The sequence below is a fragment of the Hyaena hyaena genome, unplaced genomic scaffold, assembly GCF_003009895.1.
Source record: "Hyaena hyaena isolate Hyena2069 unplaced genomic scaffold, ASM300989v1 scaffold_41, whole genome shotgun sequence".
Taxonomy (NCBI): domain Eukaryota; kingdom Metazoa; phylum Chordata; class Mammalia; order Carnivora; family Hyaenidae; genus Hyaena; species Hyaena hyaena.
Window position 1 is genome coordinate 3558703 of NW_024080673.1, and position 26922 is coordinate 3585624.

The following is a 26922-nucleotide window of genomic DNA, read 5'->3' on the forward strand; positions in this document are numbered from 1 at the left end:
AATTCATTTTGTGAAACTGGAAACTACTTAGACAAACAGATATAGTTTTAAAAATGTGTTTTAAGACTTTCCTCTCTATAACCCAGTCTATTGGATTTGAGAAATTAGCTCCTCTCTCTGGGGAGGATGCCGTTATTAACTTGAATTCATGCAACATGGAAGGGATTTTATTTTAGTCATCGCTCTAATTGGCCTGTGGCTCATTGTCTGGAAAATGGGAAACAGACATGGGTTGTACGATCCGTGAAAGTCACTTATACATTCAACAGATATTTATTAAGCTTCTAGTATGTACCAGCCGCAACCTTGTTTTCTGGGAGTTCTAGGAACAGAATGAAGAGAAGAGAAAGAAGAGTGTTGCTGGGTGGCACTGAGTCCCAAGAAGGTCCCTGTCATGTCACTGATTCTAGTCTATGTCTGAGAGGTGCCAAAGAGGGTGTGCAAGATGTGCATGGCAGTATTGGTAGAGCACATGGTTAACACCTCCTTGTTTTAGGTAAGAGTTGGAAAACTTATCACTCCATAGTATGGGGTGTTATAAGCACACCTTTCCAACTGTGAGATTTCTCTGACAGGAGCTGGAAGTCCAGGGAAAAGTTTAAGCACTTGGGAAAGCTGGGAGCTTGTTTCAGTTTCCATCATGGAAGCATTTGTTCTGAGGTTTTTATCAATGAGTTAGTATAATAGTAGCAGAGTAATAGCTTCCTGTGTTCTAGGCCCATGCTAATTGCTTTGCACGCATTCAAGGGTGGTCATGTTTTGTTCTAGAGGTGTGTTCCTGGAGACCTCTCATTATTTGTTACTCATATTGTTCGTAACTTGCTTAATTCAACATGGGTTCCCTCAGAGAACAGATGGGTGTTTCTGTTCCGCAGCTGAAGCAGACCCATCTCGTGGCAGCCAGTGGGTCACAGTTTACCAGCTTCACGTGACATCGTGCAGTCCTTGACTCATTTTTAATTTGAAGAATTTTCATGATTTCAAGGTTTGTGCAGGAAGTGACATTAGTAACATTTTTATGTGCCTTCAGTTTCACATGCGCCTAACTCAGGGTCCTATCGAATGTGACTAGATTGTAGCTCATTCGTTCCCCACAACAGTTGTGTCACTATTGCCCTCTTATAGATGTGGACATAGGCTCAGAGACCTGAGCACTTGCCCAGAGATGTACTGAGTGAAATAGCCTAGAAGGGCCTTGAACCCTAATTGGTCTGTGTCCATGCCCTCAGCTCTTCCCAAGAAGGAGTCCCAGAGAAATTAAATGATGGGGCCCAAGTTACCCAGCTCATTGTTGGAGCCTGAATCTAGGTCTTTCCCTTTTTTATTTAGGGCTTTCTCTTTTCATGCATTTTCCCATTCATTCAAATAACAGGTAGGCATTTACTTTTTATCTAAGTGTTTTTGTTTTCTACTTCAGCTATTACAAATTTCGTGGCTTAAAACCACACAAATTTATTCCCTTATAATTCTGGAGGTCAGAAGTCTACACTCGTCGTGCTGGAAGGACAACATTCTTTCTTGAGGCTTCAATACACAATTGTTCCCTTAGCTTTTCCAGATTCTAGAAGTCCTTGGCTTGTGGTTCTTAACTCCATCTTCGAGCTACATCACTGCAAAGTCTGGTTGCATTGTCGTGTTTCCTTTTTCTGAGTTTGACCCTTCTCCCTCTGTCCCTCTTACAAAGATCCTGTGATTACACGGGGCACAGCCAGGATTATCTCCCCACCTCCAGATCCTTCATTTAGTCACATCTGCAAAGTCCCTCTGCCACGAGAGGTGCCACTGCCACAGGGTTTAGGGATTGAGCTGTGGACGTCTCTGGTAGGGCACGGGGCAGGCCAGGCATTGTCTGTCTGTCACACTTTGGAACCCAGCAGGCTGGCAGTTCCTCGCAGACAGCAAGCTAAGTGCTGGAGATGCAAAGATGCCTGCCTCACAGAGGCCTTTTCCTGGAAAGCTCAATTTATAAGATGCTGGGGAGTTGGGAGGGGGGGCCAGTAATCAAATATCTGCAACAATGTGAATGGGGCCAAAAGAGCGGTCTGCATAGATGGGTTCTGGGAACACACAGGAGGATGCCACCAAACTTGCCACACAGCTCTTCCGGGAGGCGCTTGCTCCTGACCAGGACCTCTTGTTAATAATCTGTTTTTGTTCTTCATTTCTTTTGTTTGGTTTTTGTTTTGGGGATTTTGTTTGTTTTTTGGTCTCTGTTGTCTCTTGAAATGGAACCCGGAGTCATGAACTTCTTCCTGAGTCCCACAGCCCTAGTGTTTTACAGCCCGAATACAGCATCTGAGTGTCCAGACACATAGGACACATATGCACTTTACAGTTTACAAAGAGCACAAAGTGGATCTCATTTATTCATTTCAGCAGTCTCTAAAATAGGTATGATCATGCTTATTTCTAAGGGTAAGACCGTTTCACCCTTATTTCTAAGAGGCCTGATTTAGCACTGGCAAATGCTCAGTGGTAAAACCAGAGGTAAGTCATTGAGGTTCCTAAATGAGAATCTATAGACTAAAACAGCACGTGTCTATGAGACAGTTTGATGGGGGGTGGGATGGCAGGAATGAGCACAGCCTAAACTCCTCAGCTCACAGTCACTGTCAAAATACAATAAAAAAATAATAAGTGAAAATAAACTGAGATAAGTTAATAAGCCCTGTAATGCTCATGCCTGTCATCTCTTGGGTGGGGAAGGCACGTGAGTAAGAAAAATAGCATCATTATGTGCACGTAGGAAAAGACCTAGACCTGGTACCTAGGATAGTCTCATTTCACTGGAGGGAAAGAGAGACCTCAAGGACTGTCTGTAGAAGAACCTGAACAAGTAGAAACATGAACACTTCCTCTCTTGTGTTTTGTTTCTTTCTCTAGCTCGTTCACTGTAAGTGTTTAGGGGTTTCTTATGTGTCATCTTATATATGCTCATCACCCAGGTGACCATGTCATTTAGTTAAGTAAATTAGGAAACACATTAGAAAAAAAATCATGATTACACATGAAAGGTGGGGATTTAGCACAGATGAAATGGAGCAGTCACTTGAGAAGGGCTTCATATCCTCTGCTTCAGCCATCAGAATATTCAAGACCAAAAAAAGGGGGGTGGGTGGGCAGGAGGCACCTGGCTGGCTGAGGATGTAAAACATGCAATTCCTGACCTGGGGGTTGTGAGTTGGAGCTGCATGTTGGGTATAGAGATTACTCAAAAATAAAATCTTAAAGAAAAGAATACTTAAGACTGGAAACCTAAGAAAGGATAATCCCACCACTGGCAATGAATTACCCCGTGTACCGGCCTCTTGTGTCTGTGGCAGCCTGGGTGCCTCCTTGCTGCAGCCAACAGGCCTCCTCTCCTGCTTCTTCATATGGAACGTGGACTGAATGTACAGTAGCTACAGAGAAAACAGTGGATGGAAAAGCAGAAACATTGAAGAGAGGGGGAAAACACCTGCACGTGGGTACAGCTTCCGCCACTAACAAGTCTTGTGACCTCAGATGGTCCCCTAAACTCCCTGGGGTCCTCATTTTTCTTATTTGTAAGAGATGAGGTATTGAACTAGATGAGACATGACACATGTAATACCTACATTATACCAAATCGTGTAAATGGCCCACGTGGGCCAGGTCTGAGAAAGGTCAAATCTCCTCTAAAGATTAACTCTATTTTTCTACTTTTGGTAGGGAAACAGGTACCAAGAGAGGTTTTTTGGGTTGATTTGTTTGATTTGTTAAAAGACAAAAGCCTTGCTTTTGAAAACTGTGCATTGGCAACCCAAACCTGGTTTAATGCCAAAGGGCATTCAAGAGAGGAGACAGTGGCAGACTGGAGAGGCTCTGTGTGGTCTAAGGGAAGCCGTGCCACCCAGAAGTCACCATTGTGGGCAGATGGCCTTATGTTTCAAAGGAAGATCAAAGTTCCAGTTATTATGGGTTTTTTAGTCTTAAATAGTAACTTATTTCTTTATACGTGGACTAAATGAAATTTGCTAGTCTAAAGCCAACCTTCCAAACAGAAAGAGGATTTCTAGGGTTTCTTCTTGCTCTTACAACGCTGGGATTTCACCACGTCTTTGCAATCCTGCATGACTTGGTCTACACAGAGTATGGGCCCCAGGTGCCTCTAGCAATAATACTCTGACCCACTGTTGGCCAGCACTTGCTGAGCACCTACTATGGATGATAACATTCTAATCATTTTACAAGAGTTAATGCACTAGATTTTCACAAGAATCCTTTGAAGTAGGTACTATCATTGTCCTTTCTATACAGAAGATAAAACTGAGGCACAGAGAGGTTAAAATTATACATTATCAAAAGTTACATATCACCCTTCTTAGGTTGCCTGAGCTGTTTTGTACCCTTTTAACAGAATGAGTAGATCACCGTAACAATGAAATGTAGAGATGTTCCCAAAAGGTGCCTGGGTCATTGTCCTAGCAGAGAGCACATTGCATCAGTGTCTGAGTCTCCCTCTCTTTGCCCCTTTACTCTGTCCCACCTCCTTGGAGAGCCCTGAACTGCATGTTTACTTTTCTTTTCTTTTTTAAGTTTATTTATTTAGAGAGGGAGCATGTACATGCTCTAATGTAAGCAGGAGAGGGACAGAGAGAGAAGGAGAAAGAGAATCCCAAGCAGGCTCTGCACTCTTGGCCCAAGCAGCCTCTTGGCTGACAATCTCAAGAAACATGAGATCAGGACCTGAGCTAAGATCAAGAGTTGGACACTCAAGCAACTGAGCCACCTAGGCACCCCTGAGCTGTTTTCTGAGTCCAGTTCCATTATTTCCATTGATGACTTATGTTCAGTCATTGATGCTGTAGATTGTGTTTAAAGCAATCTAGTATATTACCTATATCATTTCCATTTGAAGTGATTTAATTGAAAATCAAAATGATTTTTCCTTAAGCAGTTCCTTCAAAGTATTCTCAGATATGGTGAACCAGCTTGAGGAAAGGGATCCTTTCTACTTATCCTAAAATCTGTCAGTCATGAAGAATATATCCAGATCCTTTTATGTGCACAGAAAGCACCTGACATAGGTTAGGTTCTAGCTCAAGGCCTGCCCAACAAAGATGTTACTTATTTCACAAGTTATAATTCTTATCAGGGGTGGGAAAGTTTTGACTTTAAACTTCACCTTTTTTCCCTATAACGACTGAAGCAAATTCAAAAATTTCACTGCACTGGGGGTGCCTAGGTGGTTTAGTCAGTTGGGTGTCTGACTTCGGCCCAGGTCACGCTTTCATGGTTCATGAGTTCAAGCCCCACATCAGACTCTGTGCTGACGGCTCAGAGCCTGGAGCCTGCTTCGGATTCTGTGTCTCCTCTCACTGTCCCTTCCCTGCTTGTGTGCTCGCTCTCTCTCTCTCTCAAAAAATAAACATTAAAAACTAATCAAAAAATTTTCAGTGCACTAGAAAGAAAAGTTAAGGTTGAAAAATTTTATTAAACAATCAATTACAAAAAGTTGTCTTTTTAAGGAAGTTATTTTCAACAGCAATATTTCTATATACTAGAAATATAGAAATATATATAAAACTATTTTTCATGAGTATATGTAAATACAAGGCAAAATTGAAATATCTGTGATTTTTAGAAGGTACAAGTTTCTTGACTCTATTTCCTGGTTGAGTCATAGAATCACCCGAGGGAATCCTAATAGATTGAGCTCTCTGGGCTCCTCTTTAGGATGATCTTTTTTGTTTTATCATTTTTTTCCAAATGTGATGAGTCATTTTGACTCCTCTGGTCTATAAATGTGCTGGGAACCTGTGAGGTGCTTTAATATCCATCCCTTTTACCATTCCTGTTCTCTCAGTTTACAAAAGCAAAAACAGAGTTGAGGGTCAGAGCCCCAGTCTCAGCCCAGTACACGCATATGCATCTATACTGGTCCTTTGACACACAGTATTTAGCTCAGTAAGCGCTCTGCAAGTTAATTAGCCAAGAGAGCTGAATTCTTTAGAACTCTTTAGAGAGCTTGTTTGTAATTCATACAAGTGATTTAGAAAAGTGGGGTTTTTTTTTTCCTGTTCTTTTTTAACTAAATAAAATGTGGTAAACAAATGCAAAAACATAGATCAAAAGTGAGTACCTTCCATGAGTGCATACCAGTTGGGGAAAAAATGATTTAAAATTCTTTTGAGTGTCTGTTGACAGAGTGGCTAAGTCTTTGCATAGGCATTTAAAAAATTACAATACACAATGGAATACGAAATATTTTTATTGAGCTTTTTTATGTATGTCTGTGGCCTGTAATCTCAGGAAATCTCAATTGCCTTTGATTCTGCTTTAAGAAATTTGGCCTTTTCTTTGAATTGCTGTGAACTTTGAGTAGCTGTTGAAGTGAGTAATGTTAATAAAGGGAGTATTTTTATTGTGTGTTAAGTCTTAAATGGCTCAAACTGTTCCACGAGGAAACGGTTTCCTTCCTCTCTTTGTTCTATTCTATTTTGGTTTCAGCAACATCTTCTATTCAGATAATAAGTTTAGGTGAAGGAGGCAGGATTTCTCAAAACCAAAGTGTGTGATGAGGTTCAGCACAGCTAAAAACATTGTCTTTCATAAAATACTCATTTTCTCTTCGAAACTATTCCATAAGAAGAATTTATGATTTTGCACTCTACCAAAGCCTTTCCAAAATTCCAGAAGTTTTCAAAACAATCTCATATGAGGCATCTGACTGAAGAGAGCATTCACCTATGAAATGCCAAAGTCAGATTAAGTTCTTTGAAAGGAATAGAGGGATTTTAAATAATAGCACTGAGAGTTTAAATAACTACCTCCATTCTTCTTGGGAATTTAAATTCCCTGGTTTAATGGGTTCTGACTCTACTTTCTCATTCTCAGTTTCATCTGAATTCTGTGCTCAGACATGAACACTTTCCCTGTAAGATGTTTTGACTCTGAAGGGAACTCTTACCACATCAATGCAGAGTATGGTCTCTCTCTTAAAACAAATGTAACCGATGAATAAAATGGTGCCCCAAAGAAGCACCTTCTCTTCATACAGGTGAGCTGGTTATTGCCAATGAACTTGAGAGCTGTTCTTCTCAACTCAACACACGGAAGGCCAGACTTTACTCTGGAATACCCAGTACATTCTTAGGTCAAGAGGTTCTATAGGTAGAATCCAAAAGATGTTGCCCTTTAGTAAGTGTGTGGCTCATGCAGATACTTGGGTATTTCACGTCATTAACCAGGCACATCAGTTCTTTCTTCCTCCTAGAAAACAAATGATTTTAAACAGAGCAAAATCACGATGATACCAACTTTGATCCTATTTTCTTAACTCACCTGAAGAAACAAAACTGTGATTTTCTTATTTTAGGACTTGGCTAAATGCCTTATGAAATGGAGATAAAATAGTCCGGGGGGACAAATGTACAATTTTGGAATTAGGAAATAGTTGAGAAAGAAGTGGAAAGCATCTGCTGGAAAACACACACACACACACACACACACATACACAAACTTTTGTTATTAAGAGCTCCATACAGTAACCTTTCAGCTGCATTGTCCTTATTGATTTCATCTGCACACCAAGCGCTGCATGGCAATGAAGAGGAATCACTCACATGGGGTAAGAGGGGAGTGCTAGGCCAGGAGTGTGTGCTCTGCATTGAAGTCTTTGCAGGATTCAGGTGTTAATTGGCCTGCGCAGCATATCCCAGGAGGCAGAACCACAGCCCTCTCAGGCTCAGGAGGGTGTCTATGCTCCCTGCACAGCAGTTTCTGGGCTTGAGAATACGGGCCAACCACCACAATGTGTCTTTTTCCAGACTCAGCTGAAAGACAAGGGGTTAGACTGTCTTCTAGGTCTCAACCTGCCTGAGCCTTAACCTAGAATCTCTCTTCCAGCAGAAGAGCCTGGGCCTTGGGATGTTTTAAAAATGTCCCCAGGTGATTCTAACATCACAAGCATTGCTAATGGGTCACCTCCATGATCTAGGAGGTCTTTTCTAGCAAGCCCAACTCTGTGAGGAGGAGTGGAGGCAGAAGCTTAGTAAGGACATTTGATTTATAGATGGAGGGGGATGTAGAAAGTCAATGACAGCTCAGTGATTGCTTTCCCTCCCACTCCTGCTTTTCTATTGCCTGGAACAAGAGGTTATTGAAGCTGAGGATGCTGAAGGCCCGTGCCTGCTGTGCCAGCCCAAAGGCAGAGGATTTGTCCCTGTGCCCTGGGCTTTGTACGTCCTCAGGCTCTCAAAGGGTGAAGATAGTGGAGAAGTTCTCTAAAGGCGCATTGCCCCCTCCATTCCGTGTCAGTCTGTCAGTCTGTTATTCTAATAAGAGATGAAACAGTGTTTGGTGTTTCTTCTTTTTCCTACATAAGAGCTCATTCAGATTAATAATGGGAAGAAACGGTCTGAGGAGAGGAAAGTTGTAGATCATGAAACAGAATGCTGTGACGTCTCAGTTGCCCCTCACTTTCTAGAGTCTTATGCGTATGAAGGATTGTGATTGGAGAACATATGAAGGCGAATTAAAGACAAAGTTTCGGGGTCAGATGGACCTGGGAGAGGATCCCATTTTTCACACTCAGTTTTGTCAGCTTGGGCAACTTAACGTGAGTCTCCCTTTCCTCTTCTCCATAATGGGCCTACTAAGGCCAACTCGAAAAGCTGCTATTTTTAAAGTGCTTCCCCAGACATTTCAGCTAACAATTGGGAGTAGCACATGGTATTGTGTGAAGCACATGTTAGGTATTCAACACACCATCACTAGTATTCCTGTGACACATCTAGCCCTGTCTGTCTACACTCACCTACTCTTTCTCTTCATGCAGGCAAGTTCTCCTCTTACCCCGCCCCCTCTAGTCTACTTTAGTGGCTAGTGCCATCGAGGCTATTGAGAGCCTAAAGGTTCAGAATTGGAGAAAATGGTGAAACTCTGAGAAATGTCAACATTTCAAGAGTGCTGAACCCAGGTCAGGTTCCCAGTCAGGACTGGCCTTTGTGGTAATATCTTCTCCCGCTACACCATCTGTCATCCCCAGACCCTACCTGCCAACATTTTCTCCCTTAGATATGGTTCTCTGAAATTCCGTCCATTAAAGCACCATCCCATAGAAGAAAGATTCCAGAATATAAAATACTCAAGGGGAGATCATTCACATGTTAGTGTGAACTGATTAGATCTGTGGGCTTTGCTCTATCAGCTTATCTCAGAACACTAGAATTTAGGATGTGGGGTTTGGAGTGGAAGGAGACAGGAAAGCACTTTTTCTAAAGTAACATAGGAGTAGGGGCACCTGGGTGGCTCAGTCGGTTAAGCATCCAACTTTGGCTCAGATCATGATCTCACGGTTCATGGCTTTGAGCCCCGCATTGGGCTCTGTGCTGACAGCTCAGAGCCTGGAGCCTGCTTCAGATTCTGTGTCTCCCTCTCTCTTTGACCCTCCCCTGCTCACACTATTTTCTCTCTCTCTCAGAAATAAATAAAACAATTTTAAAAATTAAGTAACATAGGAGTTTATAAGCCTCTGGGTTAAGTGTGAGTGAGACTCCCTCTTGACCAGGGGTGCCAGGGAAGAGAGGTGTTAGGAAATAGCATAGGGATACAGAAGTGGAGAGAAAACCAGCAAATGCAATGTGCAGATTGCAGCCATCATTTCTCTGGTTTGCCACACATCATATACAGACAAAAGCGAGAGAAAGCACTACCCCTCATGGCCCTTCCACCTTCATACTCTCAGGGCTCAGACCTTCAGCTGATACTATCATGATGAACTATTGAAGTCCTGGGCTGCCATCCCAGCCCCATTTACTGTATATCCTCTGAGGACTGCACCAAGTGGCACACTGACAGGTTGAAAGGAATTTTAGAGCAAGCCTATTAAATTGGGGTCTTACAATGGCTCACAGTCTTCCCTTCCCTATTTAAATGAGTAGCCAAGGATAGATCCTAATTCATGATGATTGCATTGCTTTGCAAACAGATCAAAATACATTTTTCCAAGCATGCTTCTATTTGGTTGCTTTCCCACTCTCCTCCAATAAATTTTGTTTCTGAAGTAAATTAATAAATTAGCACAGTTAAATCCAGTTCTCCCCACTGAGGCCAGGCTTACATCTTAGTCTGAGTTAGTAAGCTCCTGCAGTAATTATAAGTGATGGTCTGAAGACAATTTCATTGCAAGCATGCTGTCACAACCTTTTTTTTTTCATTTGCAAAATAACTTGTAAATGTATCCCTAAGATCTGAATTAGGTTGTATTTCTCTTGAGTCACTATACCTACCTTATCTAACCCACCTATTGTATGTTTTCTTCTCCATGAATTCTCTTTTATAAATATTGATTTATTTGAGAGAAAGAGAGTGTGTGCACATGTGAATGTGCCTGAGTCGGAGGGAGGGGCAGAGAGAGAGGGAGAGAGAATCCCAAGTAGGCTCTACACTTCGTACTGAGCCCAACACAGAGCTGAACCTCATGACCACAAGATCACAACCTGAATTAGTATAAAGACTCAGACACGTACCTGAACTGAGCTACCCATGCACCCATCTACGAATTCTTATTACCTATTTTTTCTTAAACATTTAGACACCATTAGAGAAACAGTAGTGAAAATTGACACAGTAACAACTAATATGTGTTTTACAGTGTACACTTTCACAGCATCATCTCATCAATTAGCAAGTTTTAGAAAGTTACCAAACGGAGACTTTGTCCTTGCTGTAATGAAAGCAGGCCCCGGAAAGACAGTATAAACTTGGCATAGAGGACGTGAGCAGCCAGGACCCAGTTCCTCACAAGGAACTCCTGGAGCCCCTCCCAGCCCAACAAGTTCAAAACCTTTCATTTGGAGCTGAGTTTCTAGAGTGGCCTGAACTACAGGTGCTTCTGACTCTTTTACCAGCATCTGGCATAGTTCTGGGTGCACAAAGCTCTGGGTGCTGAGTTTCATGGGATGTCACACTGAAAACTGGGTGGCCTCCTTACTATGTAGTAGTTAGAGGTAGCCAGAGTTATGGCCGGAATGCTTCAGAGTTAGTGTCTGTGGTAATGAGGAGAGTCTATAAAGTGGTCATCTGGTATCTTGGAGAAAAGGGCTGCTTGGAAGGGGCTGGATAATCACATTATGAGGGTAATCAAGGGCATAGGGTATGTTTGCCCGCTGTTCCTTGTCATATGGCTGTGTACAAGGTGGCCAGTCTCTGCTATTCATATTTTCTTTTTTAAAAAAAATTTTTATGTTTATTTATTATTGAGAGAGAAACAGAGCATAAGTGGGGGAGGGGCAGAGAGAGGGGGAAACACAGAATCTGAAGCAGGCTCCAGACTCTGAGCTGGCAGCACAGAGCCCAACACAGGGCTCAAACCCATGAACCGTGAGATCATGACCCGAGCCAAAGTGGGATGCTTAACCAACTGAGCCACCCAGGTGCCCCAGCTATTCATATTTTTTAAGAGGATGATTGTTCTGTGACAATGAAAGTGAGTCATAGTGTGGGGGTAGTTAGCAAGTCTAATGTGCTCAGAAGGAGGACACTCACCTCCACTATCTAGCCACTTCATTTCATATGTAAGAAAATGATGTCACAGATAACCAAAGAGCTTTAACAAGGCCACACTGCCCATAAGCAGCAGGTCTGGAACAAGAAACCAGCTACTCAGCTAGTCTTATATTTTCTCCTTCCCTGTGGCAACAGGGAAGTGCTAAGATGGCCAGAGGTGCCATCTAGAAGACTATTTGTCAGGGTACGTTGGAAGACCTGTAAGAGGGACATTTGTCTCAGGAGCCACAACTTGGCTACCTCATTATACTTTAAATACACGGTGATTTTGCACGAAGAGTGGCTGTGCGAATTTGTGATGCGTGTATCTGTATGCATTTATTTATATTTTAGATATATTTATATAATGACTTTTCTGATTATCTTTTTGGATCATGCTGATTTCTCACTAATTTATCCCCACGCCCTTCTCTCACTCACCAAGATGACGCATCTGGCAGCCACCCAGGTGTCTTCACCACACAGCCCTTTGCTTCACCGCTCCCACGGGGGCTCGGAGTGGCTTGTCAGAACGTACATCCCACTCAATGACAAAGAAGCACCTCAAGTGATAGCTTCCTGCTGCTTTCAGAGGTTAGGGATAAAAATAATAGTTTTAATGTCAAAAAGCACACCAGGACAATATTTCTGGCAACATTTCTTGAGTGAAATCTTCAGTTTGGTCTTATTCTATGAGCTTCGCCTGACTAGAGAGAGAGGTATTATGTAAATTGTGCTAGAAAAAAAACTGTGATATTCTTGCTTTATCCTTGAGTCCCATTTAGGTGCAAATAGGTGAGGCTTCTTTCCGATCTGACATGAGCCCCCAGGAGTATTAACTATATAATCCATCTCTCACTTTCAAAAATATAACTGATGCACCTCATTAGAGCTTTTCTTTTAAGTAACCCCAGGAAGGAAGAAGGTGGGAAGAATGGAGTGCCTTGATTAGTGGTGGGTCACTGAGGGGCGCCTGGGTGGCTAAGTCAGTTAAGCGTCCGACTTTGGCTCAGGTCATGATCTCATGGTTCGAGGGTTCAAGCCCCACGTCGGGCTCTGTGCTGACAGCTAGCTCAGAGCCTGGAGCCTGTCTTTGGATTCTGTGACTCCCTCTCTCTCTGACCCTCCCCTGCTCACGTTGTCTCTATCTCTCTCTCAAAAATAAATAAAACATTAAAATTTTTTTTTAAAAAGGAGTGGGTTTCTGAGTCCCCAGAAATTCCCAGGACATTTTAGGGTAGATAACTTTATGGCTTAAAAGTTTATGTGTTTCTGTATGAAATGCATTTGGTGGACGTGTCAGTGAAAGGAGAAACTTGCAAAATCTCATTTTCTAAGAGCAGAAATCAATTTAATGGTGTTTTTATCATCTCTGCAAATATTCTATCAGTCCATTGCTTTATGTTTCTAATGGTACAGTACTTGCTTAAAATAGTTTTCTGTTGAAAGTTCTTGAGAATATTTAAGTTATTCAGCATTAATATTACACACAGTGCCATTAGAGGTAAAACAAGGTGATATCATCCTCATGAAACATCATCATTTTCAACAATATTGGACATTCACCGAGTGCATTCTGTGTTGTGCAGGGTGTGGTATGTGGTGTGATATGCAAAATGTTATTCCTTCCCCTGAAGGCCTTGCATTATCATGGGGAGCTGTTGAACTTCGTACAGTGTCTGTTTACTGAACTTCGAATGATGAATTCTCTTCTCCATATGAACTATTTTGTTGTTGTTGCTATTTTTTTTTAATTTTTAAAATATTTCTTTATTTTTGAGAGAGACAGATACAGAGCATGAGTGGGAGAGGGGCAGAAAGAGGGACACACAGAATCTGAAGCAGGCTCCAAACCCTGAGCTGTCACTACAGAGCCTGATGCGGGGCTTGAACTCACAAACCATGAGATCATGACCTGAGCCAAAGTCAGACACTTAACCAATTGAGCCACCCGAATGCCCCACTGTTATTGTTGTTGTTGTTACTCTTCCTATTATCTCATTTGAACACTAAAAGAATTCTGTCTTTGCAGAAGCAAAATTGCCTCCCAATTCATTTGAGTTTAACAAATGCAGAAGATACATTAGTATCTGCCAGCAATGATCACAAAATATATGTAGGATTGACCATATTTTCTGAAACAAAAATTTGTTCATGTTGGTCATTTAACAGTGTATATTTATGGGAACAGTGAGAGGGAAAATTTTAAACTATTTGAATTTTCTTTAAATTAAAATGTTCTCCAGGAGGGGCGCCTGAGTGGCTTAGTCGGTTAAGCGGCCGACTTTCGCTTAGGTCATGATCTCGCGGTTCGTGGGTTCGAGCCCCGCGTTGGGCTCTGTGCTGACTGCCAGCTCAGAGCCTGGAGCCTGTTTCAGTCTGTGACTCCCTCTCTCTCTGACCCTCCCCTGCTCACGCTGTCTCTGTCTCTCTCTCTCCTAGAAATAAATAAAAAACATTAAAAAAAATGTTCTCCAGGAATCTCAGACATACAGCTGTTGAAGACATGTATAAAGACACCATTAATCCAGCAATCCACATACGGCTAACTAGTCAATGCCTAATTATCACTTCATTTTGGGATGGCCATTGCTCAGTTCATGAGCTTGGTTTCCCACTGGACCCTCTCTGGGTCCCCTGTCTTGTGAATTCTTTCAACAAAGGGGAACAGGGCAAGAGGGGGCAGAGGAGGAAGAGAAAGATTGGGTGCAAACTTTGACACTAACTTATGAGTTATTGTTAATCACCTCCCAAGTGTTTAAGTGTAACCATTAGTCACTGAAACTCCTCATCTACATGACAGTCTGACTGTTGTTGGCTTCTTTCTGCATAGGTTACACTCAGACAACCATCCAGGGACTAGAAGCACATAATTTCTGTTTCTAATCTTCCTAGCTGTCCAGCCATGTGGAGCATACCTTTAATGAAAATTATGGCCCAGTTGCTTTTTTTTTTTTTTTTTTTTACACACTATCCTGTTCCACAGTAGAGTTTTCCTTTATGTAAAGTGCCTTTAGAATTGAACTTTTTTTTGTTAAGGAAATAAATGTTGCTGATGGATGGAAGAGACAATAAAAGCATCATCTGAAAATTTATTAATGTAACTTCACAGAACTGTTCAATATAGAAGATAGTTCACAACATTGAGGAGTGTTTTGACTGAAGAATAATGTGGAGTAGCTGTGAATTGATATGCCAGTGGCCGTGGGTTCATATTAGAGACATAAAGAAAACACTTTGTTCTCTTATCCATCATGCACATTTAATCTTGGGGATTTTACTGTGTGCTTAGTTCATTTTGTAAGTCAAATCTGGGGATGAAAAAGAAGAGTTTTATATGTTTTGCCTGACAGTAGTAATGTTAAACTGTGAACAAATTGGGATGTTCTTTTAAAATCCTGTGATTTATATGACGCTATTTTTCCCCCTTTAAAATTTAGTATGCTGGTACAGAACAAAAGCTGCTAGCAGTCCCTGGGAATGTTGTGACGGTATTTGCCAAAGTGCTATCTAAAGTGACAATATATTCTGTACACCCTCCCTACCACCAGAAAACAAATGAGTAAATAAATCCTAGAAGCTGAAGCCACCAGGGTGCCCTGGGGTGGCCGTCAGCCAGATGACCGGGCTCTACATTGCCAGTTAGCTGGTATCATGGTGTGTCTTTATATTTTGAACTAATTGAATCATCATTAGCTATGAAGTGGTAGTAGTTTGTTAAACCTATTCTGCTGGTCATCTAAGGCCAAACCTGACATCTCTGATAAAATCACCCACTCCCTAGAGGAATGACCAGGGAGCCTCAGAAGAGATGCTGTCAGCAGCGGGGTTCACAGTTAGATAAAGATCATTGATTCTCAGGGTGCCTGGGTGGCTCAGTTGGTTAAGCGTCTGACTTGGTCTCAGGTCATAATCTCATGGTTCATGAGCTCAAGCCCTGCGTTGAGCTCTGTGCTGACAGCTAGCTCCGAGCCTGGAGCCTGCTTCAGATTCTGTGTCTCCCTCTCTCTCTGACCCTCCCCTGCTCACTCTGTCTCTCTCTCTCTCTCTCTCTCTCTCTCTCTCTCTCTCACTCTCTCTCTCTCTCTCTCAGAAATAAAACATTAAAAAGGTTTAAAAAAAAAAAGATCACTGATTCTCAGATAAAATTACCATTGAGGATAAATCTACGGGTGCATGAGCAAGTCTAGAAGAAAGAACTTGAATCTGTGGAAAGAGCCTGGCATTTGAAATCAGAACTGAATTTAAATTCTGGCTCCCCCACTTCCTGTTAACAAGTCACTTAATAACCTATGAGAGCCTGTTGTTTGTAAAGGGGGTACAGACTGCCTTATGTCCCCATTGCTCTAAGAGTGGAAAATGGTATTAGGAGGTTGTTTGGTTTAACTCTGAGGTGCATATAGCTAGATGCTATTTACTGTGGCTTTGATGTCCTAAAAGGAACTTTCATAGTAACATCACCCAAGTCTCTGCCTTTATGTGATTGGTCCTAAATTATAGCTTTTTGTATTTTCACTATTAATTAGTAAGTGGATTTAATGCATGGTTGGGTACTCAAAATGAAATAACTCTATCCAACTTCTACAACTGTCTAGCTTTCCAAAGCTGGATACTTTAATGCCTCCTCACATTCTCCCTGGTTTCATTTTGTTGTCTTCACATTAGAAAACTGTGTGTACTTGAGGTGGGTTCCTTTCTTGCTTCTCTTGCTTCTTTCCTTCCTTCCTTTTTCTTTTTCTTTCTTTATTTTAATTTATCTTTTTCTTTTCATTTTTCTTTTTCTTGGTTGTTGTTGTTTTTTTTTTTTTAACTAGGACTAAGAGATAAAGGCAGTCCCGATCAGAAAAAGAACTAATATGCTAGAACAGAGTAAAACTATCACTACTATCTGTGCGGTGTCTTTGTGTGTTGGCTTTGTGCCGACCATCAGAGTTAAAAGTAATAAAAATTGACAGACAAGTAATTTTTAGAAATATTTTTCTAGGGGCGCCTGGGTGGCTTAGTTGGTTAAGCATCCAACTTCAGCTCAGGTCATGATCTCCCGGTTTGTGGGTTCAAGCCCCACATCAGGCTCTGTGCTGACAGCTTAGACCCTGAGCCTGTTTCAGATCCTGTGTCTCCCTCTCTCTCTGCCCCTCCCCCACTTGTGCTCTGTCTCTCTCTGTCTCAAAAATAAATTAATTTTTTTTCTAAAGCCTGATGACCAGTTGATGCTTATAATTATTCCTCCCATCAGCAAATGCCCCCAGAGAGGACTTGGGTTGGACATCATTTCCTGTGAATGTTAGAAGTATCTCCCCCTGAACTCTCTTACTGTTGCTTTCCAGACCTTTTCTGTCTCTTACAGGCAGGGAATGGAATGTGCTAAATGCAAAGGTTGCATTAGGTGACCTTTTTTAAAACATTTTATTATTTCTTTTAATGTTTATTCATTCTTGAGAGAGAGCTGGAGCATGAGTGGGGGAAGGTCAGAGAGAGAGAGAGGGAGACACAGAATTTGAAGCAGGCTCCAGGCTCTGAGCTGTCAGCACAGAGCCCAACACGGGAGTCAAACCCACAGACTGTGAGATCATAACCTGACCTGAAGTTGGACACTTAACCAACTGAGCCACCCAGGAGCCTCACATTAGGTGACTTCTATCTTAGGGCCCAAGAGAAGTAAGTGCACAGCAAAAAGAGGAAAGGTTTTCTCCAGGCAAAAAAGAGAAAGAGAGAGATAAATATGTGCTGGAATAGAAGCACAGAGATTTTATGAGACAAGGTATCTTCTGTATCTAATCTTAATGGCATTCTGTATTAAAATCTCTAAACTTCAGCAGTATTTTAAATACTTATCCTTCCAAGCTTAGTTTTTACAGATGATCAAAATCATATAAATTTAAAGCTAGAAGAGACCTTTGGATTAGTCTCTTTCTGTGCTTTTTATTCACAGATGAAGAAATCAAGGGACAGAGAAATGATGTGACTTGACTAAAATCACACAGCTGCTTAGTGGCACAGCTAGGTCTATAATGTAGATTTCTTATTTCTGCTTATTCTGAAATTGGGTGCAGTGGGCCCCTCTTCCCACCCTGGGCCAGAATAGATCACAGTGACATGGAACTTGATGGCCCTCAAGACACAGATGAGGTTAACTCTCCTTTTCTCCTATCAGATAAAATGCCAACACAGGTCCAGACAAGACACACACTTCCCTGACTTGGGGTCCTTCATTCATCCTTACAGTCCCAGGCAGACCTAGCATCACCTGCCAGGGATGGGGTAGGAGACAGCAGGGACACCATCTTGAAGTCAGACCTTTGTATCACAGCCAGGCAACCACACTCCCAGTGGGAGGAGGGGAAGGGGCCAGAAGGTTTAAACTTCTAGTGTCACTTTTCTTACTGTCATTGTGACAACCAGCGGCCACTTTCCTACCTTATGTGAGTCTCTAATGGACAGATTTCTCCTTATTTTTCCAATACAAAGAAGGGGCAAGCAAGCATTATTAAATTAAGCAAGCAAGCATTATTAAATTAAGAAGGCTTTCCCAGCACAGGAGTTGTATCTCTTTCACACTGCACATGTAGAAACTATCTCTTGGAAACTTAGTGTCCCTTGCTGCAGAAGGTATTGAAGTAGTTATAAACTATTAATGCCATCTGTGAGAAGGAACAGGCATAACATGGTGGGCACTGAAGTGTCAGAACTCAAAAAGGAATTTCCCCAGGGCTTCTTGTCACACTCATATAGCATGGTTTCTATTATATGTCAGTATCTGCCATCTATTACTGAAGTGGGATTTAGCAAGTTATGGGTGAATATGTCCCAGTTTGCCTGGCTTACATCTACCTTCCTAATATACTACGAATAGTCACTCCTCCCCTTTAGTCTCCAGTGGGTATTGGTTTGGATGATTAGTTATCTGTCCATTTTACATATTAATTATAAAGAATTAAATATGCAGCCACAAAAGCTTATCTGAAGTAAGTGATTTATGTTTTACACTAAAGCATTTTGTCCAGAGGTCCTTAAGTATGAATTAGAATTACCTGGGGTGTTCTGTAAAATTAAAGATTGCAGGCCCCACTCCTAGATACGGTGACTGACTAGTGCTGGAGTCGCCCAAAGTATCTGCATTTTAAACAGACCATGCTCTTCCTTCTCCCTGCCACACCGACTCTGATGCTAATTGTTCCTGGCCCTCTGCATGAACAACAGTGACCCAAGGAAGTGTTCGTTATTTGTCACTGCTGGAGGAACTGCTTACTAAAGGACCAAAATTACAAGCTGATTTACAAACTATGAAGTCTCATTTTGCGAAATTGCCATTTTAATCATTGTTCAGTCAACTGCTACTTAGATGACTGTAGTAGTATCTTATTTTCCCCACATCTATGCTAACCCCCCTCCAGTGCATCCTTCGCAGTGTACCACAGGGCGAGTCTAAGACACAAATCTACCCTGTCACCTCTTCCACACACACACAGGTGCGCACAGGAAAACAATCAATGGCTTCCCCTTGACCACAGGGTAAAGACAAACTTCCTTGACCTGTGGCTGAGTCCCATCAGCCCATCCAGGCTGGTTTCCTCTCCAGCTACACAAGCCTCCTTTTGGACTTTCTAAACTGCCCTCTTTCTCCCAACTCATAGTCGTTTCCTGGTTAACTCCCACACCTTCCTGACCTTTCTTTTGCATCCTCCCGTTACCAATTCTCAAAGCAACTGAAAACTCTTCTGCACAACACATGTAGCAGTACTATTTTACATTTGCTTGTGACATTTTGAGTAACTGTCTCCTTCCACACGGCTCTAAGCTTCCTGAGAACAGGGGCCACCTGTGTTTGTATTCACTTTTCTTCCCCAGACATCTTCCACAGGGCTCGGCACATAGGAGCTGCTCAGTAATTATTTTTTGGATGGATGGATTAATTAGTTATAAAGTAAGGTCACCAAATGAAACCTTCCTTGAGTCCCGTTGGGTGCTAGGCTGGGGGAAGCTGGTGACCCAATGATGAATAAAAGACGCTTTGGGGGGAAGGGCATTATGATCATTTTCCGCCACAGTGTTTTTGAGTGAACCTCCACCCCATCAGTGAAGAGCTACACTGCATGCTCTGTGCTCCCTGGACTGTCGTCTGTCTGAGATGAACTGATGTGACCCAGAGCTTTGTGTTGATTAATATTATTTTACATAGGCCCGATGATGCTGACTACTTGAGAACAAAAGATGAGGGCTCCCCCAAAGGTGAATCATCGCCCTGGTAACCACTTAGAGAAACTTATAGCTCTAAGGATTGCTTTATGTACTGACAAGGCAAAGTTTGATTTAAACCCTCGGATACTAACTGAGCTCCTAAATCTTTCGCCTCCTGTGTACCGGCTGATATTTGTTGAGGCAAACAAGCTTATGGTCTCAACCATATATGAAATATGTGGGGAGTGAAAGTTGTTTGTGTGGTGGCTCACTTTTATAGAATTCACTGCTGATTAAAGTCCATAAAGAACTAAAACACGAAAACAGGTCACCTCTGGAATCAACTTATTCTGTTCAGAGTTTGACATCCTCAGGGTAGACTTGGCATTTCTTTCTTTTTTTTTTGCTTCCACGTGGAAGTTCAAGAAAATATATTTCATTTACAACCAGATATTTTTGTCCTCTGTCTTTCTCTCTCTCTCTCTTTTGCCATGTGTATCACAGGTGATTATTTGGCCAAGGAACTAAAATCTGATTGAGATGGTTTATTTACATGAGGCTAGAATACAGATACTTGATTTAAAAAAATATTGTCATGCTTTTATGCATCTAATATAAATTCAATAGCTAGCTTCTCTGAAATAGGCAGTAGTGATCTGTCAGTGGGGTATACCATATTTTCAGCTCTCTCAGATTTTTTTCTCTCCTACCACCACTTTCTCTTTGCTTGTTTTTCTCTTGCTCACTTACTTATGTAGTACATGTCCTTGCTCTCTTCCCTCTTTCTCGTTCTACATTATACTCTAACATTTTCACCAGTACGTGGTGGGGAGACAAAAGTGAAGGAAAGGGTAGGGCAGATCACTCTACCTTCCAGACTGCTTTCAGGACATTTACAATGTACAACACAGCCAAGTGTGCTTTTAGGATGGTGACTGGTCTAAAGAGTAGACAGATGTGGCTTTCTTTCTTGGATGGTGTCACATCGGAGCAGTTGCAAGCCTCCTCTCTGCCTGTAACGGACATCGGCAGTGCCCTGCCCATGCTCCAGAACCATCTAGAGTACTCCTGTGACTTCCAGCTCTCGGTGTCTGTGCCAGGGGGTACCTCTATGTGAGAGGTATGCATAGCTTCACTGCCTTTGGCAGGCTGGAAACACCAGGAAACTGACATCCCAAGAGGTAGCCACAACCATTGATTTTTATGTGGTTGGTACTAAACACCCCAGCTCCCTCACCCCTGGGGTGGAATGATTCTGAGCCTATGTTTGGACCCATTTTTCTGAATGTCCTGTGGTTTTAGCTGTAGCTACTTTGTGTTATGCCCTTTAATGGTTCCCATCTCTTCCCTGGTCGCTCTCCTCCTGGCGTTCCCTGTGTTTCTGAAACGAACTACCTGCACTCAAATCTTCATTCTTTGAGAACTTAAGCCAGACACTCACCAGTGATACAGAAACACTAACTCGGGAATTAAGCTGTAAAGCGATATTTTTCAGGGAGCCACATTTGGAACACCTCGACTTTTCCATCAGTGCCCTTCATCCTCTGCCCCCTCTGCGTGGGACGTCTCCTCTTCAACGCTCCCCTCTGTGCTGCCCCTCTTCTCTTTAGTTCCTCAGACAGCTCGGTTTTCTATATCTTGAAAAAGGTTTCCATTTATCTCTGCAGTGCCCTTTGGCTCCAGTGCTTTGTATTCCCTTCCCGTCCCAGACTTTCAGATAAGCATCTACAATTGCCTCTATTTTCTCTTTTTTTCACTTTTTGCTTAACCACTGACAGTGTGGGTACCATCTTCACCCTTTAGCTCTCAAGTTCCCACTAATAACCTTCTTATCATGAAATGTAGAGGCTCTTTTTCTCTTCTCCTGCCGTCTCTGCCATCACTGAGCATATTGACATTTCCTTCGTGACCTCAAAATTGTGTCTTGTGTAATTCAATTGTTAGGACTTTAGCAATGGAAAGGGCAGTTAGTCCAACCCCTTCATTTTACATCTGAGGGGAAACTGAGAACTAAGAAAGTTGGATGATTTTCCCGGCAAGGTGCAGACATATAAAAGCTGGGCTTTGAATCCAGGGCTTCTCACCTTCCATCCAGTATGAGAACTGTTTTTGGTAATTCTTTGTCCAAAAAGTTCACAGTGTTCCTAATTTTTATTCCTTCCTATATAAAGGTGTCCTTGCCAGTCTGCTTCCCTCCATAGCCCACCCTCCCATTGCACCAGTCAGAATGTTCTAAAAGGTAAACCAGGATTTATCACTTCCCTGATTAGCCTACAGTTCTTCTCTATTGTAGTTGGAATATAATCCAACCCCCCTTTCATGCTCTGCAAGACCTCCCATGTTCCAGCTCTTTCTCTGACGACATTTCCTACTATTCTTGCTCTTATAGTCACTGCTCTCACACACAGACTCCCTCCTATTAGTCAGCAAGGAAAGCTTAGTCCTTCTTCTGGACACTGGCTTTGCTCTAACTTGTTTGGAATGCTTTTATCCCGTCCCATCACTTGACCGCTTCCTCCTCATCATTTGGTCTCAGCTTAAACGGCTACCTCCTCTTATGCTCATATACCTTACATTTGGCATCAACATATCTACAATTTTCTTTAGACACACAGCTCACCATGCATCATACTGTTTTCTTTTCTTCATAGCAGTTACCGCTAGCTACAATAACATAACTTCTTGATTGGATTTGGAGTTCAACATGATTCCCATCGTTAGAATATAAATTCATGGAATATAGGAACTTTGTCCTGTTTGCCATATCTCCAGCCCCCAGAACGGCAAATGGCCAGTAGTTCGCACTCAGTTACCATTTATAGGATGAACACATTAATGAATGGTGTCTGAATTTTTATTTCTCATTTCCCAGAATCCTTTCTCTTTTACTCTACAATCCTGTACTCAACTACTTTCTCAGTATTTTTGTGTGTTACTATAATCAGACTGTTTTTCTCATAGACCATTAAGGACAAAACTTAATTCCTCTTCAACCAAAAAATCCCACCGTTTGTCTATTTAACTATTCAAGTTGTATCACTGTATCAAAGTGTAAGTCATGCTACATTACCATGGAATCACATCCCACAGTCCTCATTGATCACTTTTTTCAAACTATGTAAAACCACTCGTGCATTTTATGTAATCTAAACACTCACATATAATCTATATCATCTTGAATCGTTTCCAGTTGTTTCATATAATGATATTTAGGCACTGTGCCTAGACGCTTTAAGTGTGTTTGTGTGTATGTGTGTGTGTGTATATGTGTGTGTATTTGTGTGTGTGTGTGTGTCTACAGCCAATCCTCATTATGTCTGGATTTTGTATTTCTGAATTCACCAACCCCCTAACATTTCACAGTCAATATGTGCAGTGCTTTTATGGTAAATTTCGCAGAATAGTGAAAACTCTGAGTCACCTAACACACACATTCCAGCTGAAGTCAAACAAGGCACCACTCTGCCTTGTTTCTGATCTAATGTAAACAAGTGTCCTTTTGCGTTCTATTTAGTACCACACTTTTCATATTTTGCTTTTTTTAGTGATTTTGCTTTTCAAAATAGCCTCCAAACCTAGGACTGAAATGCTGCCTTGTGTTCCTAAGTGCAAGGAGGCTGTGACGTGCCTTATGGAGAAGACAAATGTTAGATGGCTTTGTTGAGGTATGCATTATAGGCTAGGCTGTTAGCTCAATGTAAATGAATTAACAATATACATTAAATAAGGTGTCTTTAATAGAAACACTCATAAAACAAGATTATGTATTGCTCAGTGCTGACAATATTGCCTACAGGAACCTAACCCTGTATTTCCCCTAGGAGCAGTATTTTCTAATTCGGTGTTCATGACAACTTTATAGAACAGAATTATCAGGAAAGATGAGAATTGACTGTATTTGTGTGAATGCTATATTTTTTGCCATTAATCTCATTTAGCTATTTAGAAGACAAAGAAACTAAGAGCTATTGAAATTTAAGGAGTTTGCCCAAGATTATTTGCCAAGCAGGTAAATGGTAGATCTGGAATCCAGTTGTCATATAACCAAGTCTTTTGGTTTCTCATTCACCACACCAGTGGCTCTTGTTTGTTTTAATTAGCTGTAGAGCCATAATTATTATAAGAGATGAAGGGAGGAAAGTAGAGAAAATACAAGTGGATTTGGATGAAAGAGCAAACCATGATTCACATAGAGAAATAGATGTAGATGATATTTTTTTTCAAATACAGCTTGCTTTAGAGTCCCAGTTTAGTGTTTAATTACAGCCTCAAATCTTAAAAAAGAAACCAAAGGACCTCTTCATTTCAAAGTTAAGTTGGTAACTGTATAACTTCATGTTCCCTATCATGGGAATGAAAGTCTGACAAGTGACCAGACCTTAAAGAATCAAAGCTATAAAAATGCTCTCATGACCCGGATTTTTGCCCTGCCCTGAGGATGTACACTTTAAACTTGCCTGACATTTATCTGGGCTAAAATATATGTCCTATAGAAGTGAACATATCTGCACATCATATGTGGTTAAACATACCAAGGCCTGATTTCATAAAGAGCTCTCACCTTCCTAACCAAATGTGCCTTTCTATAGAGATGGCAGGAGACACTCTATCTTGAAATCCATATAAAATATAAAATGGGTCAAGTTACTATGTGATCTCCAGGTATATACCTATATATAAATATATGTATGTTTATACGTATATACTTACACATTAAGACATGTTTTACATACTTTACTTATTTTCAAAAATAAGTTAAACGTTTTTGGAGCCTCCAAAGCCCTTTTGTGAACACAGTTTGAAAACCTGCTTTTTCCTCTCTGAGAAGACTATACAGGGGCCTAGAGGTTAAGAATTCTAGCTTTTGTGCTTCTTATTTGCAAATGATCTTATTTAGTGCTAAATATAAAGAAGTCTCTTATCATTGATAATCCAGTTTAGCCCACATGGTGGACTACCAGTTGTATTAAAACAAGGACTTCTGCCATGTTGTGGTTAGAATTAAATAGTATGATGGCAGGATGTCACCTGGTTCTGGAGCACAGGGTCTTAATATATGTATAGAATGGATGAGATTTTTCTTTTCATATGATATTCTCTTGACATTTCTTTTTCCCTTGAAAACAAGAGGCAATCATAAAGCTCAAATTAACACTTCTCAACTTCCCAAAGCTGCCAGAGATAAGGTTGAGTGAGGAGCTTCCAACAGGGAGGAAAGACAAGATAACAACATTTTATGTCTGCCTCAAGGCTATACTACAAATCCTGGAGTGTTAGAAAAGGAACTAAAGGGTCCTTAAGAGCTGTGTCATCAAGCCAAAGGAACTAATTGGTTTCAGCTTAGAATTCTGAAATCACTGTCATTTCAATATTTCATAGTATTTTATTTTCCCTTAGAATAATTAAATAGCTGCTTGTCCAGTGACTTTAATGATCCTATTTTTTTGGAGCTAAGCTCTTCACAAATCAAGGCATAAGGGTTGATTTATTCTTTCTCCCCAGTTTGTAGAACAGCTGAATTCCGTGGTACAGGTAAAAATGGATTAACAACACGATCCCACCCTAAGCTTTTGTTGGCTCAGTCAACTTCTCCAACAGGGCAGAGGACCTGTACATTCAGAGGTATTGACCCAATGGCTTTATCCTGCCAGGATTCATTAATTTGTCTATTGTGTTTTACTAATATAAGCGCCGCTGAGAATTTGTTTAGCAAAATCTTCTCTACCTCAGCCCCAAAAGAACACAATAGCAATAGAGAGGTTCCAAACTTTTACACCTTACACTCTTGGTTATTTTTCAGTGGAGATTATCATAAACAATAATTCTTTCTCCCTTTAGGAAAAACTGTCAGAGGAAGAGAAAAAACACAAGGATGCTTTGGAAGGTCTTCACATGGTGGTGGGTGAGGATTCGAGGAGCGAAAGCAGCAGTGTAGACGAGGGGAAAGAAAACACCAAATTGCTATTGGAAAGATTGAAAGCTCTAGAGGTAAGAAATGAAACAATTTTTTCATGTTTGAAGAAAAATGACAGTGCTCCACTTCTTTTATTAACATTGGTTTTGAGTGAGAATAAGTCTTCCTTTCTCAGTTCTCCTAGACGAATACGATCCTAGGATCTCCCATTGTGAATCATTTGCAATTGATGAGCAAGAAGTTAAAATTTGTAGCGCTGAGAGTCTTGACCTAGTGACTATGATTGGAATGCCTTAAAATGTGTACATAGGACAATAATTCATTTTAAATTCAGTTCAGCCCTCAAACCGGATCAGTACTTCTAAAATTGCACGCGCTGGGAGGGAAGGTGCTGTGTGGTATTTCACTTTGTTTTACCAGTGTCTAATATAATGAATACTTGAGTGAATGAATAAATAAAATATCTAGTACTATATAAAGACGATTGCAAGAAAAAATTAAATTTTTAAAGAGTTGAAGCATTTCTTAAACAACCTATGTAGAAATTTATCATAGAAAACAGACACATGTAGAGGTGAGGCTGAGCTAAGGGTACTTTAAGGAGGATTTGGAGCCTCCAGAGCACTTTGGAACCACTGGTCTTTTATTTAGTGGCCTTTGACATCCCTAAAGGTGCTAAATTCTGAACATTTATTGAAGTCTTCAAATAACATTCCAGTTACTCTTTTTTAAAGTTTTTAAAACATTTATTCATTTTTGAGAGACAGAAACAGAACGTGAGTGGGGGAAGAACAGAGAGAGAGGGAGAAATAGAATCTGAAATGGGTTCCAGGCTCTGAGCTGTCAGCACAGAGCCCAACACGGGGTGAACCTATGACCCACAAGACCGTGACAGGAAGTGAAGTTGAACACTTAATTGACTGAGCCACCCAGGCGCCCCACATTCTAGTTATTCTTGATTGATATCTCACATGCTGAAAGACTCAGTGAAGATGCCTTTTTCTAGGAGTTGATTTAGCATAGAACAGGAACAGAATTACTTTTAAACCAAGCTATGGTGAGCTCATCTCATCTTATCTAGGTGCAAGGGTCCTTCAGCTAACATCTGAAGTATAGCTCAACAGTAGGGTTAAGCCCTACTTCTATAGAAGCCTGAAAATTAATGTGAATAAACAGGACCCCAGGGAGGTCTTATTTCCTGTGTTTGGTTGCTGCAATCTGCCTCTGTTCCACCGTGTTGTCTATACTGAGCATGCCCTTTCTACACTGATTTCCATCGCAAAGGTAAAGCAAAAGAGTTAAGATTATGGACTTTGGAG

At 41.3% G+C, this 26922-nt stretch overlaps 1 protein-coding gene across 1 annotated transcript in view; it reads left to right on the forward strand.

Annotated features, from left to right (window-relative positions):
• Positions 1-26922, forward strand: part of NCKAP5 (NCK associated protein 5) — a 1061012-nt gene that overhangs the window by 753833 nt on the left and 280257 nt on the right. Inside the window, exon 8 of the mRNA XM_039229926.1 lies at positions 25528-25677. Within this exon, the coding sequence (XP_039085857.1) occupies positions 25528-25677 (150 nt within the window). The remainder of the gene's footprint in view (positions 1-25527; positions 25678-26922) is intronic.